This window comes from Centropristis striata, chromosome 11, assembly GCF_030273125.1.
Source record: "Centropristis striata isolate RG_2023a ecotype Rhode Island chromosome 11, C.striata_1.0, whole genome shotgun sequence".
NCBI lineage: Eukaryota > Metazoa > Chordata > Actinopteri > Perciformes > Serranidae > Centropristis > Centropristis striata.
The window spans coordinates 9,409,934-9,431,592 of record NC_081527.1 but is presented as its reverse complement, the minus strand read 5'-3'; the positions used below and the strand labels follow the sequence as shown (position 1 = coordinate 9,431,592).

The following is a 21,659-nucleotide window of genomic DNA, read 5'->3' as shown; positions in this document are numbered from 1 at the left end:
GGCTGTTGCCCGGAAGTGACGTGTTCGGCAGGCTGTCACCGGAGCTGTTAGCCGCCTGCTGCCCTGAAAACAACAAGTGAAATTCTTTGATAAAGACGTCGTCAAGTCCAAGTTAAACTTTCTCCTGTAGGAATATGGATGACGACGTGCTGACGACCCTGAAGCTCTTGATTATTGGCGAAAGTGGCGTCGGGAAGTCCAGGTGTGTGTGTGTGTCTGTAGCGAGCTGTTAGCCAGCCTGTTGAGAATGTTGACATTCTCCTTGTTATGTAAGTTTATTCCTCTCTGCTGCTGCTACAGCTAGCTGCTAGTCTTGGTGCCCCCTTTATGCCAATTCACGCCATATACTTAGTGTTAAAAGTTGTTAACTAGGTGACAAATACAGTCATGGAAAAAAATATTAGACCGCCCATTGTTTTCTTCAATGTATTGTTCATCTTAATGCCTTGTACAACTAAAGGTACATTTGTTTGGACAAATATGATGATAACAACAAAAATAGCTCATGAGAGTTTAATCTAAGAGCTGATATCTCGACATTTCCCATGGTTTTCTTGATGATGATTTTGGTTATTATCAAGAAAACCATGGAAAATGGCTAGATATCAAACAAATGTACCTTTAGTTGTACCAGGCATTACAATGAACAAGATATTGAAGAAAACAATGGTTAATAATTTTTCCATGACTATATTATGAACATAATATTTTAGTTTAGCTTTTTCATTTCGAAAAATGTGCGAGTAACACAACAAAGTAAACTGAAAAACAAACAAATCCAATGAGAATAACCAAAACAACAATAGCAATAGTCAAAACAAAAGCTATAATGTGAACGCAATATGTCATATAAAGAGGTGTGGAACATTTTACTGGTATTTTTCTACTGATAAGAGATTATGTTGCTCATCCCCAGTTAATTATCAGCATTGAAACTGTTGCTGTTGTTGTTGTGATCTTCCTGTAACTAACACAGGCAAACTGATGGAGCCTTTAGTCAAGTTACAAAATTTGCCTATTGTACTGTATGGCCTGCTAATTTCCATGTTATCTTTATTTTAACAGTCTCCTCCTGAGGTTCACAGAGGATACCTTTGACCCCGAGCAGTCAGCGACAATAGGTTTTTACATTACACACATTTGTACATAAACACATATTCACAGAGCTGCTGTGGAAACTGCTGGTCATTTAAAACAGAATATTTAAAGTCCTTTCTCTCTCTCTCATGACTGATCAGGTGTGGATTTTAAAGTAAAGACACTCGCAATCGATGGGAACAAAGCAAAGCTCGCCATATGGGTAAGACTCAGTCTTAGGTCATCTAGTTATGGTCTGTAGTTTTGTCTTTGTTTTCAGGTGAAAATATGATGAACTACAAGGTTTTTCCACAAGGTGGCGACAGTGCACAGCCAGAATCACAGAAAGAAACTGAAAAACACATTCGACTTCCTTTCATGAGGCATAATGTCCAATGAAAACACACCATACACAGTGAGGCCATAACCTAAGCCCTTCACACTGAACTCCCATAGACTTTATTATTTGTTTTCTGAGGAGAAATGTGTCTGTGTGCACAAGAGGGAGGAGGAGGACAGCACTTTGTGAAGTCACGTTACATGGGCTGAGGCACTGCAAGGCTCATATTGTATGTAAACAACTGAGTGTTCCTTAATTTTAAATGAGGTTAAATTGGATCAAAACATTTTTATAGGTAATAAAACACCACAATAACATGTAAATTAGATTTTGCCAGCTCTATCAGTGGTCTGTTTTCGTGGTTATTTTCAAATCACCCCTGTTTTCAACTTAGAATTGTGGATTATTCCTGTAAGTAAAGGGGTAAGGATTGCAACAAGTATGTGTGGAGTTTTCAAAAAAATTGAGAATTTCATAGCAGGACAGTCCTTAGACCTTGCAGACTTATTGGGAATACAGTCATGGAAAAAAATATTAGACCACCCTTGTTTTCTTCAATTTCTTGTTCATTTTTATGCCTGGTACAACTAAAGGTACATTTGTTTGTTTGATAATTATTTGGTTATTATAAAGAAAACCATGGAAAATGTCTAGATATCAGCTCTTAAATTAAACTCTTATGAGCTATTTTTGTTGTTATCATTATATTTGTCCAAACAAGTGTACCTTTAGTTGTCCCAGGCATTAAAATGAACAAGAAATTGAAGAAAACAAGGCTGGTCTAATATTTTAGATACTTTACATACCAGAGTCAGAGCCCTGCTAGTCTACCTGTTGTTCTTAAAGGTTTAGAGGCTTTTGCTGCCATTGATCTTAAGTGTCTTTACCTTTGCAGGACACAGCCGGACAGGAAAGGTTTCGCACCCTGACGCCCAGCTACTACCGCGGTGCCCAGGGAGTCATACTTGGTAAAACATCATGTTATGATGCTTATAAAGCCACATAACGTGCTTTTTCTGTCCAGTGAAAGAAATATATCCATTGTCTTATGCATTTTCTTTAAAGCCACTTTGGATAAAAACTGTAAACCAAGAGCCGTGATCACTAAATCATCCTGCTATTATTGTTATGAATAAGATGTTATTATCATATACTCCCACTAATCCCATTTTCTGTTTGTATGGTTTTTGACAGTATATGACGTGACAAAGCGTGATACTTTTACAAAGCTTGAAAACTGGCTGAATGAACTGGAAACCTACACAACGCGCAATGACATTGTAAAGATGCTGGTTGGGAACAAAATTGATCGGGTGAGTCTCACTTGTGCCAGTTTGACACACACAATACAAGTTGTAAGGGCTGAAATGACAGTCGTCACTATTCATCAGCCCATCTCTCTGCTGGACCTTGAATACTGGTAATTTTATCTGTATCTTTACATCCTGCCATGTTATTTTTACTTTACTCACTTTACTGCTTAGACACTTTACTTTTTTTAACCCATAAGAACCCATGGTGACACTCGTATAACAAACACTTTAAATCTTCTAGAATCTCCCATATTCAGCTTTATCCTTCACTCATTAAATCCCTAAGTGACACATACTCAACACCCTGGTGTGGTGATCATGTGACTTTGAAAAGAAGTGACTTCTTCCAAAATGTGGCTGTGACTGGAAACAGAAATGTGAAAAACTAGCTAATTTCAAAAAGCTTATTTTTTATTACGAGGCTAAGTTTAAACCCATTTCACAATACTAATCCGTTAATAGTTTGTCCTGTATTTTATTTAACTTGTTCTGACCATATTTCCTGAACAGATTAAAGTCACAATTTTGATATAAGTTATGGTGATGCAAACAAAAAGGCAAATGGTTATTTATTTTTATTTATTATTATTTTGTTACTTAAAAATTAATCTGAAAAATAATTTGTTGTTAAACAGCACTATTAATGTCACAATTTTGATAAATGTGGAGATGCAAAAGACAAAAGCAAATTTGTGTCTCTGTAAGCAGAAAAGGTGTCTATTTTTTTATTTTTAAATAAGAAATATTATAAACATAAATACCATAAACGCCCATTGTAACATATATGTCACTTTACAGATCTTTGACATTTAGCAGTAGTATTTGTTTTAAAAACATCAGAAATGTGTTCTATGTGGTCCACTTATAGAACACATCCTTTAAGGATAACTGGGTCTGGGTTCTTATGGGATAATATTGTTATATTTATATTAATTAATTAGTTAGTTAATTGTTAGTGTTACCTATTTTGTTCATTGCTTTTTTATATATTATCCTATATTGTGACTGTTTTTGTAATTGTTTTGGAGGCTTTGGAGCAATCTGGAACCAGAATTTCCCTCAGGATTAATAAAGTTCTACCTTATATTATCTTATGTTCAGGATTTGCAGCATAAAGGCTCAAAATGGCTTTAAATGGTTAGTTTGGATGTTATTGAAGTTGGGTTGTATGTGGTAGTAGTGGCACTGTGCTGCTGTGTACAGGCCACCTTAAAAAAATGAATGTCAGTATAAGTGAACACTATGTTCAGAATACTTTTACTGCTTTACCTTTGCTGCCCTTTTTAATGGGGAAACTGAAGGTGTTAAGTCCAGCTGCTGTGAGCCCTTTAAAGACACCAGACTCCTCCGACAAAAACAGTAAATTTACCTTGCAGAACGCAGGAGTTGCTAGTCTGCCGCTGCATCGGTTGGTTAGTTTATGAATGTGACTTTGGTGTTTTAAAGGGTTAGTTTGGTTTTACCTAAGTCACACAATACCACACACTGATGGAAACAGCAGAGACGGGCAACTCCTGAGTTCTGCAAGGTCTTTTTTTTTTTTACCAGATGCTTAAGTGCCTTGGTAGCTTTGAAGGGAGCATTGATGGACATGACAGCTTCAGCTTTCAAAGGGCTGCCTGACGCCAACATTAAGCGGTGAAAATAATCTAAATATAGCGTACTCTTACACTGATATTGATTTAAAATGCACCAATCTTCAGCAGTGCAGTGCTTAGCTTCTTTAAAACTGCCATCTACTGCAGGTAATACACTAGTATAAAGTACTTCATCTGACACTAGAACTACCCTTTTAATGTTGTCTTTATACTTAGCCTATCAGACTGTTGATAATAAAAAAATTAAATCATGCAACACCAAAAATACTTAAAAATGTTGGTAACACTTTATGTTAAGGTAGACGTATTCAACATTAATTAGTTGCTTATTAGCATGCAAATTAGTACCTTATTAGCTCATAATTAGTCATTAATAAGTACTTATTAATGACTTATTGTGCATGGTCTTATTATACAACCAGTAAGCCATTAACTAAGAGTTTTTCCTGAATAACCTCAGAATTATTCATTATTAGTAAGTAAGGAAGTTCGATCTTGATATGCTTTATAATATGGACTTTATAAGGTGGCAGTTATGTAGGAACAGACCATATTTATTAAGTGTTATTAAGGGAGAATAATTATTCTTGTGGTACTACCACCTTATAAAGTCCATACAAAGCAAAGCATATTAAGATCATAACTCATATACAACAACTTCCTTACTTACTACTAATCAGCAATAATTCTGAGGTTACTGAGGGAAAAGTCTTAGTTAATGGCTTACTGGTTGTATAATAAGGCCATGCAGAATAAGGCATTAATAAGTTCTTAATAATGACTAATTAAGAGCCAATATGTTACTTATTTGCATGCTAATAAGCAACTAACAAATGTTGAATATGTGTACCTTAATATAAAGTGGTACCAAAATGTTTAATAATTGTGCTTTTTGGCCATTGGTGTTTCTTCATTTGATGTTTAATGTATATTCCACATGGGGAAAATTACATAGGATGTCTATTTGTTTTCCAGGACGACCATGAAGTGGACAGAAATGAGGGGCTGAAATTTGCTAGGAAACACTCCATGCTTTTTATTGGTAAGTGTCCATGTGAGAGTCAGAATCAGACGTGGTCAGACATGGTCATTTAAACTAATAGAGCCATAACATGTTACTTACTGTATAGCCATTAAAAAGGTACCATACTGTACTTAGAGTCAGAGCTGTAATTGTGTTGTTGGAACAAGTCGAGCCATCACTCGGTAAATCATGCATTTAGTTTGGGCTTGTTGCGTTGTTTATACCGCTTTGGCATTTGTGAGTCTCGCGCTGAGAGATGCGGCCGCTCCAGAAGAAGTGCATTATGATTAAAATCTAGCGGGCTTTCATTTATCGGATCCACGTCTACACGTGTTCCTGATTCTCATCTCCAATCTGCCTCTCTCTGGGAAATTACGTTAACATGTCTGTGGAGTTTCCATTTTAGAACGGCTAAATTAAGGGGTTTTGAAAAGGGCTGGGCAAGAAGATGTCGAGGATTTAATCCACTGTGAGGATGTCTTCATCCCACTGGATGTCTCCAGCTTCTTAAATGAAGTCATTTCATACTTTATATGTCATGTTTGTCAGCATGTGGATGTTTTTAAATCTCTTATCATTAGTTTTACTATATTGTATAAAGAAATGTGTTTTGCTCTGCTTTGGATTTAAAAGCTGACGTGTAGGGTTTTTTTTTTTTTTTTTTAAACAACGTTTTGGAAAGTTTTTTTTTGGCTGATCTCATAAATCTTGTTAACCCTCTTTCCTTTGTACAGAGGCCAGTGCAAAGACCAAAGATGGTGTCCAGTGTGCCTTTGAGGAGCTTGTGGAGAAGATCCTCCAGACTCCAGGGCTTTGGGAGAGTGAACACCAGGGTCAGAAGGTCCGTCTGGGGGACCAGGAGCGGGGCAGTGGCGGGGCATGTGGAGGATACTGTTCCATACCCTGAAACTGCACAGAAGAAAAAGAAAAAAACAACCTAATAGGAACGACTACGGACCAGGAACTGAGAGAAAGAAAGGGAGGAGGTGGAACTGGATGAGTGCTTTTTAGAAAAAGTTAAATATTGGTCTGTCGGTCGAAAGACTTTGCTGTTTGCACACTTCCTTCTCAACCATCATCTGTCACTACTTTCTGTTTAAAACATGAATGAAAGGATCATGCAAAAATAGCCTCTTGCCTAAGGAAGTATAGTGTTTTAAATTGACATGCCAAGTATACGTCATACGAGTACGTCTGGCTTGAATTTAGCTTATTGGCAGCAGTGACTCTGTTGTGCATTAAGGCATCAGGTTAATAGCGCAGTGCCTATTACATGAACCAATTTGTAGCTAGCAGTACATAGCTTGTCAAATTTTACCCCAAATAATCAATTAAAATCAATTCAGAAGTTCCCTGTTTATGATTTGTGAGCTGTAAAACGTCTGTTGCTGCAAAGTTAGAGTACAAAATGTTCTACGGGACATTTATCTGCAAGCTTTATCTCATATACAACACATCAGCTGAAATGAGGACAGTGGTGGAAGAGACGTGTGGAGTGTGAGCGATCTGTCATTAAGCACTACAACACTGTGAATCCTCCCGAGTAAGACATTTTACAATGGACCCCAGTTGCCGACACTAGTTTATTTTGACTGTTAATTCCATTATTATTCATTTGATGGTGATTTCAATTGAAATCAATGCTTCAGAAAGTTTTTTTTCTTCTTCTTATTTTCATGGGAATGTGCAAGTTACCATATTTTTCTTGTAGGATTTCCTGCAACCAAACTTGTCTTTGCATGTCTAATCTGGACCATAACTTCCACAGTGTAAGGTTTACAGTATTTAAGAGCTCTTGCAATACATAAGTAAAACCCCTTTTTTTAAACTCACTTAAGTTCAAAGCTTTTTTTGTATCTGATCTGGCAAAAAGACAAGCAGTTTGTTCATTTTCTCTCTTTTATTTATCCGTTTCTGTGTGGTGCTGTGGTCCATATGATGTCCCACTGAGTTAATGAAGGCATTTCTCATAGTATGAGAACATTCCTAAGAGCTTTGTTCCTTCCTGTCTACACTATAATATGGATTTGATGTATAGTTGCTATTTGTTTCAATTCCTTTTTGTTTAAAATCATGTTTCCCTTTTTCCTGTTGCGTTTGCTGTGCATCTATTTTGAATCATATTCAGCAATATGTAAAATTAATATCTGCCTTAACATTGAATGACACGCTAGAGTTATGGTCCAGTAACGTTTGTATTATTTCAAACTGAAATAAATGACAACCTCAAGATGCCGTCACTCATGACTAATTTTTGTTTAATTGCCATTTGAGGTCTGCCATCACGTTTCCATGTTGTGTAAGAGCCCGTCTAATCAAAAGCAGGTTTTACAGTGGAAACAGGAGTGAGGTGCTCTTTCCATGATACTTTGTTGATGACTAGCCGCTCGTACACGCAAGACTGAAAACATTCTCTGCACAAAATGTCACAAAACAGACTGAAACCGGGAGTGGAAAAATCCTGTTAATCATGTTTTGTAAAGTAGTCCCAGAGGAGGGAGTGTGATTACAAGCTTATGTTTGGTGTCATGATGTCCCCAGATGGAGGACGCTCACCACAACTCTCTCTACCAGATATTTTCCTGAGGCTAATCGTGTTCTTTATGTTTCCAGTAACATACGTTTTTGTCTTATTGAGGTCAGAAAATTCCTTAGATCTCATTTGGCATTAGTTATTTTGTTTAAACAACAAAAACAGATGACAGTTGTGTGTTGCACCTATCATAAAGATGTTTTTGTTCCTCAGACAGACATCCCATTGTACTCATCTTATCAGCCTGCATTAATGGACTTTTAGGCCACTTGGGGGCAGCGTAAGATGAAAACATACCACTGACATCACTATCAAGGGTGATTTTTGTTTTCGAAATATGTAGGTCTGAGTTGGCAGGGACAGAGCCAGGGGGAATGTAATGAGATCAGTTTTTTTATTTGAAATTAAAGGTGAACTTTTGGCTAAATGCACCACTGAGCAACTTTCATAGGAATGAACAGGCCCCGCCTTCAACATTTTATCAAGTTCTCAGTGTGCATGTTCTCCCTGTGTCAGCGTGGGTTCTTACCAGGTACTCTGGCTTCCTTCCACAGTCCAAAAACATGCTCTTAAGTTTAATTGGTGACTCTAAATTGCCCGTAGGAGTGAATGACAGCGTGAATGCCTGTCTCTATGTGTCAGCCTGGTGATAGTCTGGCGACCTGTCTAGTGTCAGCTGGGATCAGCTCCAGCCCCCCTAATGCGGATAATCGATTACGGATAATTAATGAATGAATGAAACATGGGGGGTTTGGGTTGGCCAGGGGAGTGAAATGAGATCTGTTTTTTGATAGAAAGTAAAGGTGAACTTTTGGTTAAATGCGCCACTGTGCAACTTTCATAGGAATGAACTGGCTCAATGTTTCATGGCTAGTGGCTAACTACCGTCGTTTTTAGAGCTAAACCATTACTGAACCATCGTAAACCGTTACAGCTGCTTGTTGTAGCCAAAATAATGTTATGACAGTTGTGATTGTGAACCAAATCAGTAATGTTGGTAAATCAAAACAATAGGTTAGCCTGAAAGACATTAAACAAAAATAAAGCTTGCAGGAAAAATCATGAAAATTGTGTTTTTCCATTTTCTGTGGGTTCATTTCAATGAGCAACTCTTTAAAATTATTGATTACAGCTGTTTTCACTTTGTATGAGGAAACTAATAGGTTATCCCCTGTGAGTTTTCAGCCTTGAACACCATGTTTCATGGACTTCTGCTGATTGGTTATTTATGTATTTCAGCAAATATAAAAACATTCAAAGTGATGGTTAGGCATTAGCAAATTTTTATATGCTAAAATACATGCCAATAAATCAGCAGAAGTCCATGAAACATGATGCCAAAAAATAACTTTAACCACTGTAATCTGCCTGACGAACTGTCTCCCTGCTCAGTCCACTATGCCACCCTTCTGCCCATATTACAACCTTTTAAAAAGCAATTTAAAAGTATATAATGAAACTGCAAGACCCACAATTGCATACATGAAAACTACCACTAAATACAGTTCAGTAGAACATAAGTATGCAGCTCCAGCCACTGCAAAGCAATGATTTAAAGCCAACGACTGGTCAAAAGATTTCACATTGGGTTTATTCAAATAGCTGCTGTCAAAGTTTAGCATTGGATGACAATCCTGTCTCATGGAAGTTAATATAACTTACTGCAACAGACGGCAATAGGAAGACATTAGAAACATGGCAAAAAATGTAGAAAATATTCAACTGCATTAGGTTAGTTTTTCCATTTTACAATGTAGAAATGATTGAAAATGTCAAAGTTTATCAGCATTACACAAAAACAGAGGCTGTACAGATTTTGCAAGGCACTTAAGCATCTGGTATTCCTATATGGAACGATAGACCAGATGCTCAAATGAAATGCCTACGCGCTGTTTGCCAGGGCCACGTTAACAGTCTGGACCTCAGAGATATGAGAGGACTTCTGGATGATGCGGCTGGTGAGAGTGGGCCCCGCGGTGCAGCTCGGCCTCAGAGCGGCGGTAGGTCCTGTGACACACATCCTGTCTATGATAGTGGTCCTCATAACTGAGAATGGCTCTCGGGTGCAGCTCTGCGCCGCGCCAGCTCTGGCCACTGTCACGCCGCTCTGGCCCGCTGTGCAGCTCTGCCCCTGGGCCAAGTTGGTCAGAGCCACGGCGGCGTGGATCTCCCTCCAGCCCTGATCGCCTCGCCTCTGCTGGCCTCGGGCCTGCTGCTGCTGCTCCCTGTGAACACATGAAGAAAACATCAGTACGGTGGCCCTGAGAGCTCACAACACTGCAACTTAAGAAAACACATATAAATACACGAAACACAAGCAAATTGAGAAAATATCTTCATCAATTTGACAACACAAGCACAGCATTTAGAAAACGCTGCAAAGACCACAACACAATAAGAAAAAGCGATGTAAAGACCACAACACAACAGAAATGTTTCCAGAGGACACTTAAAAGTGATGCACACGTCTGGAGATGCTTGTGATATATTCATGTTATTTCAAGATAGTGATAATTTCAAATTTCAAAAAAGACACAAAATTACTTAAAAAATACACAAAATGACAGAAAAAAACTAAATTACATAAAAAAGACACAAAATGACCAAAAAAGACACAAAATGACTGAAAAAACACTACATTACCAAAAAAAGACACAAAATTACCAAAAAAAGTAATTAAAGGGACCTTCCACACACAACACGGTAAAGTGCCATTCATATAAAACTCACATTAAACTTTCATATCAAGGTGGGGGCCACAAAATATCGCCACGAGGGCCGCAAGTTTGAGACCCATGCTATAAAGTGATATCTAGCATTAGCTGGCTAGCGTTAGCCCGTATCAATGACATTGCAGTTAAACAAATCAAATAAATTAATGATACACGTTTTAGTTGGTCTCTCTCAGCAGCACAGAGTTGGTCTTGGTCTTGCTAGCCTGCTAATGCTAGCACGCTATCGATCAGAGGCTAACATTAGCATGCATCACTTTTAAGTGTAACACTTCTGTTGTGTTGTGGTCTATTTGCAGCTCTTTTTCAAATTGTGTTTTGTTGTGGTCTTTGCAGCGCGTTTTCTAAATGCTGCGCTTGTGTTGTCAAATTGATGAAAATGTTTTCTCAACTTGCTTGTGTTTTGTGTATTTGCATGTGTTTTCTTAAGTTGCAGCGCTGCGAGCTGTCAGGGCCTCCGTAGGGGTACCATCTGTATATGAGGTAGATTATTAAATACCCTTTCACCTCTCGCCTTAAAGAGCAGTTTTAGGAATGCAAAGCTTAAAGATTTGCCTCTCCTTTTGATACAAAGCCAGAATAATATGGATGAATTAGAGGTGATGGTTCAGTTTCAAAAACGACTTCCAAGAGGGATTATGAATAGTATTACTTTCCAAACTGATGAAAGTTGAAAAGTGCAAACAGCTGATTGGACTGCAGAATGAGCAATGAATAATTACACTTACCTGTCACATTTAGTTGAAGTATAGTCCACTGTGTCTGCAAGAGAGAAGAAAAGGACCCACCTAAATGTTCCATGAATCAGTTTACTGGATAGCAGTGAAATTGCAAACAGAGAATATTCACAGAACAATCAATGCTGGATTAGGCTTTCTGACCGTATGTTAGTGATACATATTGATGCATGAGAGGTTTTATTTGCAGCATGCGTGTGTGTATCCGTGTAATCTCAATGATTGTGGATCTGCAGGGGTTTGGTTTGTGTGTTTGTTCATGTGAATTTGCTCTCAGTGCGTCTATCTGGATGTGTTTTACGGTGCCAGAAAGGTTTGACTCGGTGAAGTGCACCAGTCTGTCTGTGCTCGGCTTCTCCGGCCAAAACAAATGCAATGCACTGTTTCTCTTGAGCTTTTTGAGAGGGGAAAAAAAAATCTGATATCTGCACCGTGTCACGAGAACTGACTGTGGCTCTGTTAGCACCTGCAAAGTTGGTCCACTCTGTGTTATTCATTTCCAAAAGAGTGTCTCATGAATAAATACCTTAAAATGAGCATCTCACTAGGGCTGCAACAAACAATTATTTTCATTGTTGACTAATCTGTCGATTATTTAATTGATTCATTGATTAGTTGTTTGGTCTGTAAATGCCAGAAAATGGTTAAAAATGCCTGAAATGTCTTGTTTGATCGTCAACTCAAAGATATTCAGTTTACTGTCATAACGAAGGAAAAAAAACAGAAAAAAACCTACATTTAAGCAGCTAGAATTAGGTCAGTTTAGACTTTTTTTTTATCAAGAAATTACTCAAAAGGTTTAATCTATGATCAAAATAGTTGCCGATTAATGTAATACTTGACATGATGAATCATTGCAGCTCTAAACCTCGCTACAACTGTAGGAGAAGGAAGAGTTCGTCTTTTTTTTCGCTATTTCTGGCTGTTTCAGTAGCAGGAGCTGGATAAATGGGACTTTAGAGTAATATTATATTACTTGCACAATCTCTGTTTGAGGTCTGTGCATCACAAGTAGAACTTATTTTCCATTTCTCTTTTGGAGTCAAGCCTTTTTTCATTGGAGCAGATACTAGCTGGTCAAAAGCGATTTTTCTTCAGAGAGCAATAGACAGGGAAATTAGAGGCCCACTGTGAAACACAGTCTTTCAATGCTAACAGCCCGAAACACCTCCGTCTCTGATTTCTCAGGCCGGGCCGGAGCCAACAGCAACTACTTTCTGATAGTAAATCATTTTGCTGTTTTAGAACTTTTTTTGCTACTGAACGTCCCTGAGCATTTCTTTCTTTAGCCATAACATGCTTTTCCAAGAAAGTACTTCAGTACCACTGTTGTATTTATTACAAGTAAAAACATTGTTTTACCTCTGCTGGAGCTCACGCAGCAGGGATCAGTTACAACTACATTTTATAATGAAGCTGCTCACTGCTGCTTTTTAATATATTACATTGTACTATTTATAGTAGGCCATAATTAGTATTTCATGTTAGAGCTTCTAACCTTATTTATTTACAAAAAAAGGAATAATTCTATATTTATTTTCTTGTCAAGAAATGAGAATATTGATACTCACTAAATATGAAGCTACAGCAAGCAGTTGGTTCGCTTAGCTTAGCATAAAAAAGCTAGCCTTTCTCTGTTTGAACGTAGCTGATTTACATGTTATATCTCAGCAGCGTTGCCAGATGGGAAAAGTTAAACCATCGTACCAGAGGTTTACGATTGTCACTTTCCAGCAGTTGAAAATAATGTTCCATTCATATTACTACAAGTGATGTGTGTTTTAATAATCTTAAGAAGTTTGTTTGCGTAGTATTCCCTAATCTCACGACTGTATGCTTGTTTGTTCAACGTGAAGTTAATCCTTTGATTTTATTCCACTTCACTTAAATAATTGTCAGGACTGGTACGCCTTGTCATGAGTGACATGTTATATGTTAGCATTGCCAGTGTTGGAACAAAAATTAATGTAGCATAAATAATTCTGTGTTTTGTGTATATATTTCAGGTTTACAACCTAACTAGGGGTCTAAATAACTTTCTGTCCATCGAGCTAACCGCTGATTAAGGATGTCAGTAGGCTGGTGTGTGAATGTTTGTTATGCATGTTTATGCAATAAACGTGAAAGGAAAAAGGGAGACTTGAGTTGTATCTGCCATACTTTTCCTGATATCCCTTCCAGAGGGGAGTTTACAAAATTATAATAGTAATTTAGTAGAAATCTGGACAATAATCATATTTGTTAAAGGCCTTTCTAGGGATGGGCACTGGAAATGAGTAGCTCTAAATGTTGTGATACATTGCATTGAATGATTGTTGTGGAATTGTTGATCTGACGAATCCTAACATGAGAATAAATCGATGTTAATGTGAAATTCTACAAGACATAACGAAACTGATTATAGCCTACACCAAGCCTGAGGGCATGTAAGAAGAGATGTGTGAACACACATGAAGGATCCATCTTTTGTTATCCTGATCATGTCGGGAAATTCATTTGAAAGACAGTGCAGACTAACACAAATATGGCACATAACCAACTGTAAAACAGTGAAATATTTTAAGTTCGGAGAGAGCCAGGCTAGCACTCTTGCCCTACTTCCATTCAAAGCTAAGCTAAGCTAAGCTAAGCTAAGCTAAGCTAAGCTAACTTGCGGCCAGCTCATAGACTGTATAAAATATGAACCTAATCTCTGTTACGTCACCCAGAGGGTTCTGAAGAGCCATTGTCAAGCCCAGTGTGGTGGCCCCGCGTTATCTTGGCACTGCCTGACTCCATCTAAATCCTGGCTAATCCAAAAAAAGAGAAAAGAGGTGGAAGTGAAGTGGGCCGAATAAAGCCCAGGTGCTGAAACGCACCACCTGTGATAACACCTTGAGCCTAACAGGTGTTATTAAATAGTTATATAAAATCCACCCCAGTATACTTGTCATTAAAAAAGGGAAATTAGCTTTAGAGATCATAACCATTTTTGTACCAGGTTGTAAACATGTTTATTTCTGCTGTAAAGTTCAGCCTCAAGTGTCCATTTGAGGACCTGCAGTTTTTGGCACTTCATCATTGGCTTAATTTCTCAGCCCCGGAGATTGGCACAATGAAATAATGTCTGCATGATTTAAGTGTTTGAGTGTTCTCCCACAATATCAGTTTAAATCCCTTCAGTCGTCTCACAAGTGTGTCATTGGGATTCACGCTGGAAAACAACTGTGTACTGAGAAAACACTATAACACCTTATTTCCTTGATGCGGATATGTATTCATGAATAGGAGACTCCCCTCTCAGCATGCTTGTTTTCATTTGAAACAAAAATGGTTGGAAAACGCAGTGAGGCGTTTGTCCAGATATGTTTTTCGTCGCTCTGCGTCCAATAAAACATGATTCTGGTCACATTTATGGCTCTCCAGACTTTTTAAGGGAAATACTGAAGTTGATGTGAGTACCATTTTATATGGTGTAAACATCCTCACATTCTTATACAGGTAATAATAACATCTCTATTCCAGAGTTGACTGTGTACAGGACTCAAACTGATAATTTAAAGTGTCTTTGTAAGACACTGTGTGGCATCACTGTGTTAGCCCATCACTTGACTTTTACTTGTAGCCGTCTCCCGGGTGGAGTATAAATGTGTTAATGGTGTGAGTGCCTGTCATGAATCTGGCAGCTTGACTTTCCACTTCACCTCCACAGAGGAGCTGTACTGGGTTGCAAACACCCTTAATATGACCAGCAGGGATACATTAAAAGTTTGTACAAACATTTCAACACACTGCTGGCAACAAAACCCTCCAGTAACGTGCTTCAGGGAATAGTGTTGCATTTTGGGAAATACATTTCTTGGCTTACTTTCCCTGAGCTACATGAATAGATTGACAATACTGCAAGTAGACTGTTAGCTTAGCTTAGCTTAGCTTAGAAAAATATAAGACTGAAACAGCTAGCTTGGCTCTGTCCAACAGTTAAAAATAAATCTTCAGTCTATGGTTTAGATTTAGTGTTGTCCTGGTGTATGCTGAATCCCCCTCAATATGTTTATAGAGATTAACAATAGTGTAAAATGTTAATAAAGGAAATACACTTATTGGCTTTCTTGAGAAGATTGAAACCACTCCCATTAGCTTAGCTTAGCATAAGGATTGAAACAGCCAGCTTGGCTCTGTCCAACAGTTAAAAACAAATCTTGGCAATCAGTCTATGATTTAGATTAAGTCTTTTCTTGCTGTTTATGGAATCTGCTTTTATTCATTTTATTTTATTAACAAATGTAAAATGTTCAGAATTACAATTATAAGCTTTCTTGAGAAGATTGATACCATGTTAGCTTAGCTTAGCATAAAGACTTATACACAGCTAGCTTGGCTCTGTCCAACAATTAAAAACAAATCTTGGCTATAGATTAATTCTTGTCCTGTTGTATACAGAATCTGTCTTCATATGTTTATAGAGATTAACAATAGTGTAAAATGTTAGGAAATACACTTATTGGCTTTCAGAAGATTGATACCACTCCTGTTAGCTTAGCTTAGCTTAGCATAAAGACTGAAAACAGGGGGAAACAGCCTGTCTCAAATGTTATACCTAATTTAATATTATATGAATCTGTAATGTCAAAATCGAAAGGAACACAGTTCATGCACCCAGCTAAGAAATAGCACGGCACATAAAACCACATACAACTTTCCGTTTAAACACTTGTTGAACTGATAAAAGAAAATATACATAAAGTGTGATTTAGTGGATTTAAGATGTGCTGGTAGGTGAATTTTGTTAACTTTGGAGAAACTCAAGTCAGCTGTTTCATTCTTTTTACACTGTTATGCTAAAATAAGATAACCACCTGCCAGCTGTTGCTTGGGGTAAATAACTATTGCTTAATTCCTATAAACACAAATTAAAATATTTGCAAAATCATACATATATTTATTTATTTTCTATATTTATTTAAGCAAGTCTGTTCACCTTACATGAAATAAGTAGTGCAATATATAGTAGCCTACAAGCCTGTTAAAATGATGAATTGTTCCAATTATTTATGTTGCCAATGTTTAGGCCAATTTGAGGTTAACCTGAGTTTCCCGGATACAGATTAAGCCTTGTCACAGACTATAAAAATATCCATTAAATATCCGTCTTTACAGTGGGACCAGAATTTAATATTTGCCAGGAAATGGTCCTATAATAATATGAAAGCAACTTATAGCATGCCTTCTTTCATTTTTTAGAGTGAAACTGACGAGATATGCTGAGGAGTAGAATTGGTTTCAAAAATCTTTTCACAACTCTTATAATGTAATGTACATTTAAATTGATGTTGAGTAGGAAAGTAACACTTGGGAGAATCCGCCTGCCAAAGCACACATGAGTCAGGGAAGCAAAGCTACACCCTGAAACAGCGATGGCAGAGGCCAGATGGATATTTGTGATCTCGCTCTGCGTTGTCTCACAGATGATTGGCAGCTCTGACAGTCTCTCTACGAGATGTCTTCAGCGCTTTACTGACAGACTGCTCCATTTCTACATTTGGCTGAGGTTCCTACTTCTCACCCTGGGAAGAATAAAGTCTCAGACATTCTGTAATTGTCCTTGAGACTGGACTGGACATTTCCACCATGGCAAGAAGCTGAAGCGGAACAAATGGCACATTCTAGTATATGGAAATGATATTTGCGGTGTGCGGCGGCAGCCAGCGTGAGCTCCTTCCAATTTTAAAATGAGGGATTTCAGCGTCTGCATGAGTCTTTATTAGTAATGTTTGTAAAGGCTTTGGCTGCTTTACCTTTAGCGGATTTGAGGGTTGTCAATGTGCTGGGCTCCCTATAGGTCTGAAAGGGCACCCAGGTGTCAAACTCCTTCCCAGATTGGCTGAAACTTTATAATTGAATCTCGCAGAGCTTCTGACTTTCAGTGGAATGCCAAAGATTTATTAATGTCAGGGAGCTCTGAGGAGCCATGTGGAAGTTTCTGTTCGGTTGGTTCTTATTTTACTGTACGCTGTGGTGTGTTAAAAATGAACTGAGGGGAAGCAGGGTAGTTAAAGTGTCATTTTACCTCACATTCAACATAAATCTGCAATTAACAAGTAGGATGTTTTAATGATTTCTAAGGACAGGGGGTGCTGCCATCTCTTTCCTCCCAATTTACCCTCTGTTTTGCAATATGACATGCTTTTTCCTGATTCTATTTATTTACACATACTCAGTTTTTGAGTCGAAGTGCAATTATCCTTTAAGGTTAAAAAAACTCATGTGATTGCTTCAAAGGTTGCATATTGTAAAACGTGACATTTCAATGTCTTTTTCTGTCAAGTCTATACATATATCTATCAAAGTGATCAATCCACACAGCCTGTATTAAAAAATTGCCTTTAAACGAGTTGTCAGGGAGTCTGTAGGTTATGATGTCATAACCTGTACTATATATAGGTACAAAGTCAAGTCAGTGATGGTGCAGAGACACCGAGAGCACAGATACAGACCAGTCAGAGGTGACTAGACTATTCTGTGAGAGTCTTAAAGAGACAGACTAAAATGGTGCATTTCAGACAGGGTGAATACAGGTGTATTCAGACTATGAGAGAAATGTTTTGGGTTTTTTTTAAACATTAAATCATGTAAACATGTTCTTACAGAACCCCAAAATACAAGTATGGACCTGAAAATGAACCTCATATGTCCCCTTTAATGTGTAACATTATCCTGCAGAGTGATAAACACTGACATCTCTCACCCATGTGGTAGACGAAGTTGGCTTCTGTTTCGTAAGACGACGCCGGAGAGACGACGTCTCGATCACACTCGTTGGAGCTGAACGACTCAGAGTGGCTCCTCCTCTTGCGGGCCGAGGGGACGCAGTCGGGCTTGGCCGCCATCATGTGCCGCAGGGTGTCGTTCAGGTAGCGATTCAGTAAACTGCTCTTGTACTTGGATGGAGGTGACGTGCTGTCGTCACTGTTGGCCGAGTCGGCCATGGCGAGGACGCTGCCCTGCTTCTCCAGCTTGTGGGAGGATGACCTGCCGAAGTCTGATTGGCTGATGGGAGTTTGTAAGGGACATTCTTCATCTGCAGCAAAGGAAACAAAACCAGGACTTATTTCATGTTCTAAATCAGCCATTCTCAACCTTGGGGTCCCGACCCCAATTGGGGTCGCGAGATGATTTCTGGGGGTCGCCAAATCAGTCAAGTCAGTCAAGTCAGCTCTGTCTCCACTGTGTTAAAGTGTGCATGTGTTAATGTGTTTTAGTCTTTTTGGTCATTTTGTCTTTTTTTTTTGTCATTTTGTGTCTTTTTTTTAGTCAATTTGTGTCTTTTTTTTTGTCATTTTGTGTCTTTTTTGGTCATTTTGTGTCTTTTTTTAGTCATTTTGTGTCTTTTTTTAGTCATTTTGTGTCTTTTTTTGGTCATTTTGTGTCTTTTTTTGATCATGGCAAAGGACTTAGATTAAAAGTAACAATAAAATATTAGAAAAAATATATGAATGCACAGACAGAGAGATGTTTTAGTTGTTCTCTGCTTCATTATTTGTCCAAAATCCGTCGTATCAACTGAGTTTATATGATCTGAACCGTGCACGTGAGATTCTGTTCAGTGAGCGGGGGTCGCGGACAACATGCATGTTAAATTGGGGGTCGCAACTCAAAAAGGTTGACAACTACTGTTCTAAATTACCCAAATCCATTTTTTAAAAGTTGTTTTATATTAAAAGGGAAGCGAAATACACTTAAATACACTATTAAATGATACTGTAGCCCTTACCATCTGAGTCGGTGTCATCGCTGCACACGCTCAGTCTCTCAGCGTTTCCCTGGATGTATTTATTGTACAGTTTGATCCTCAGGGCCCAGCTCAGGTCTGGCTGCCTCACTGTGTTCTTCAGCCTCCGTCGCGCATTTGCAAACCAGTTCGAAACCTGCACACATGCACCTTATTATGGCACAGCACTGTTGTAATCTCAACCCACAAACATCCCCATCAACACACTTTTCTTTCATTCCACCATCCTCATTTCTTGCACAAGCTCGTCTCTCACCTGCACTAGCGTCATGTGTGAGCCCAGAGCCAGCAGGACCTTCTCGGTCTTGGTGGGATAAGGGTTGTCCCGGTGTTTGTACAGCCAATGTTTAAGCGGTCGGGCCATGTCCTGCAGCACCTGTCTCTTGTGGCGAACTTTGACCCCACCCAGACGAGACCTGGAGGGATCACAAGTTGCCTCATAGATTCACAAGACCACCCACAACCCCCTTTGTTCAGACTACAACACATAAATGCATTAAACAGTCATCATTTCTATCTGTAACTTACACATCTAAAGAATTCAAAAGAACTATGCATGTAAAAGCAGAACAAAAACAGTGATCATGATAATGTCAAGTAGAGAATTATGTTAAAAACAGAATTTTTAGATACGTATTACAACTGAAATACAAAATATGGCCCCCTGTTTAACTGTTAAAAACAATATTTCCATCCCAGACAAAAGGGCGTACCCATATCTCCTGTACTTGATAGCAGAGCTGTCGTCAGTGGTCTCCTGGCATCGCAGCAGGTCTGTGTTCTGCCCGTCTGTTAAACTGCTCTGAGGTAAGTCTACACAGTTCAGTCTGCTCCTCTCCTCTGCTCTCCTGTTGTCCTCCGAATTAATCAGATTATCAGACCTCATCTCGGCAGCGTTGTTCATTGTTAAACAGAGTTTTTCCTCGATCAACAGGTGCATCAGTAGACTTCCAGATGTAAATAGAAGCAGCAGGTTCCCATCTTGATGCAAAGGTAATTTTTTTTTAGAAATAAGGTGAAAAAGTGTTCCTTCCACTTCCTTTTGTGCCCACGGGAGCTAAGGCTGAGCAGACAGATGATGACAGACTCTTATGAGAGAATAATGTTTGAAAAGTCAGAGGATGTTGTCTGGTTTAGTTGAGCTGTGTGAGGAGAGTTCAAATAACCTGCTGCTCAGCCGCTTATTGGCTCTGCCGCCGTCCAATCACATCTCTGGAGAGCTCTGTGAGGAAAAGCCTGCTGCCTTGGTAGGTAGTATGAAAAAAAACACTGCACATGAATATCAGCAAATGTGGTTGTCAGATTTACTAGAGAGATTTTTGCCTGTTGTGACTGCAGGCTGTGCTAAGCACTCTGACATGCGCTCATATTTTCTACATGAGGCGTATGAATATCTCGTGGTTTTACCAAAAATTGTGTCAGCAGATATTAATGCATGTTTTACCAGGGGATTCTGGAAATTTATGGGTGTAATTGCATGGTTGCTAATAACCAGCAAAACCACCAAACTGTGCCTCGTGTTAGGCAGCGAGTCCTGCTGAGCTGAAATGGATTTCAGTACAAATTGGCTCATAATGTAGTTATCACAAACACTGGAAAATGAAATTGATCCTTGCCTATATAATCCACTGTTGCACACGCTGATTTTGAGTCAGAAAGTGTGTCAGCGTGTGCATTTGGGTGTCAGAAATGTGTATTTTTACGCTGTCTGCATTGTGAGCAGGGCTAATCCAATCATAATGCTCATATTAGTCAAGTTTAGCTCCATTTAGGGCAGTGAACAATTATAAAAAGTAGGTCTGACAGAAGCTTAGCCTCGTCATTAGTGTAACTACATGACAACATGCTGGCTCTGGGCCCAGTATTCAAAGACTTTGTGGTTTAACTTGAGCTTTCATCATGTATGTTTTTCCTCCAGACGTCCAAACAGTCTTACATAAGTCTGTTTGGATACACAGTAATGATTCTGCCATGCACAATCATAACTTTATAATCTTTAAGCAAACATATGTGATAAATATGTGTTTTTCTTGCCTCCAGTTGAAACTTTTGAAGGTTATGGCTATAATCCGAGCAGCACTTGTTCAACCGTTAAACATATTAAAGGGCTCCATAACTCTTGTCCCTGTTCATAATTCAGCAGTATCGGTGGGGAGGTTGAGTTTCAATGGTTTCAAAGCTGAAAAACACATGGACTAGAAGCATCCCCGTTAGGTGCAGTAAATTCCTCGCTCACATTCCTCAGCAGCGGTCGGAGAATGCTACATGCTATCACACACCATTTACTCCTGTCCCTCTGTGATATGTTCACCGGTGCGACTGTTGATATTAGCTGGGAACACACCTCCTTTCGGCAGCCAGGAGACCTGTAAAAAACACTGAGGGAGGACATATATCTCTTCTTGTTTGGGCAGTTTGGCACTCGTGTGTGCGCGTCTTGCAGGTTCACAAACTCAAGGCCTATCCAAAGAGCCAGACATCTAGTAATGAGTGTGTGTGTGTGTGTGTGTGTGTGTTCGAGAAATTGAATGTAT

General features: G+C 38.7%; 2 protein-coding genes across 2 annotated transcripts; one reads left to right on the top strand and one right to left on the bottom strand.

Moving 5' to 3' along the window:
* On the top strand, positions 1-7,592 carry LOC131980881 (ras-related protein Rab-18-B). Its single transcript, XM_059345189.1, has 7 exons — positions 1-202; positions 1,066-1,121; positions 1,239-1,300; positions 2,313-2,385; positions 2,612-2,730; positions 5,304-5,370; positions 6,087-7,592. Exons 1-7 carry the CDS (start codon positions 135-137, stop codon positions 6,257-6,259), a joined length of 618 nt encoding a protein of 205 aa, XP_059201172.1. The 5' UTR covers positions 1-134; the 3' UTR covers positions 6,260-7,592.
* Positions 7,593-9,460: 1,868 nt separating this feature from the next.
* Positions 9,461-20,151, bottom strand: LOC131980774 (homeobox protein Mohawk-like). Its single transcript, XM_059345073.1, has 6 exons — positions 19,839-20,151; positions 19,382-19,541; positions 19,108-19,261; positions 18,073-18,414; positions 11,346-11,379; positions 9,461-10,110 (listed from the first exon to the last, which is right to left on the bottom strand). The coding sequence occupies exons 1-6, from the start codon at positions 20,063-20,065 to the stop codon at positions 9,768-9,770; spliced, it is 1,260 nt and encodes a 419-aa protein (XP_059201056.1). The 5' UTR covers positions 20,066-20,151; the 3' UTR covers positions 9,461-9,767.
* Positions 20,152-21,659: the final 1,508 nt, after the last annotated feature.

Excerpts from the sequence above, each read along its gene's own strand:
- LOC131980774 (XM_059345073.1), bottom strand. The coding sequence starts at position 20,065 with ATGCACCTGTTGATCGAGGAAAAACTCTGTTTAACAATGAACAACGCT. Across the intron at positions 11,380-18,072 it reads CTACCACATGGGTGAGAGAT|ACACAGTGGACTATACTTCA; the intron begins GTCAGTGTTTAT and ends TCTCTCTTGCAG. Across the intron at positions 10,111-11,345 it reads ACTTCAACTAAATGTGACAG|GGAGCAGCAGCAGCAGGCCC; the intron begins GTAAGTGTAATT and ends ATGTGTTCACAG.
- LOC131980881 (XM_059345189.1), top strand. The coding sequence starts at position 135 with ATGGATGACGACGTGCTGACGACCCTGAAGCTCTTGATTATTGGCGAA. Across the intron at positions 203-1,065 it reads AGTGGCGTCGGGAAGTCCAG|TCTCCTCCTGAGGTTCACAG; the intron begins GTGTGTGTGTGT and ends TTATTTTAACAG. Across the intron at positions 1,122-1,238 it reads CGAGCAGTCAGCGACAATAG|GTGTGGATTTTAAAGTAAAG; the intron begins GTTTTTACATTA and ends ATGACTGATCAG.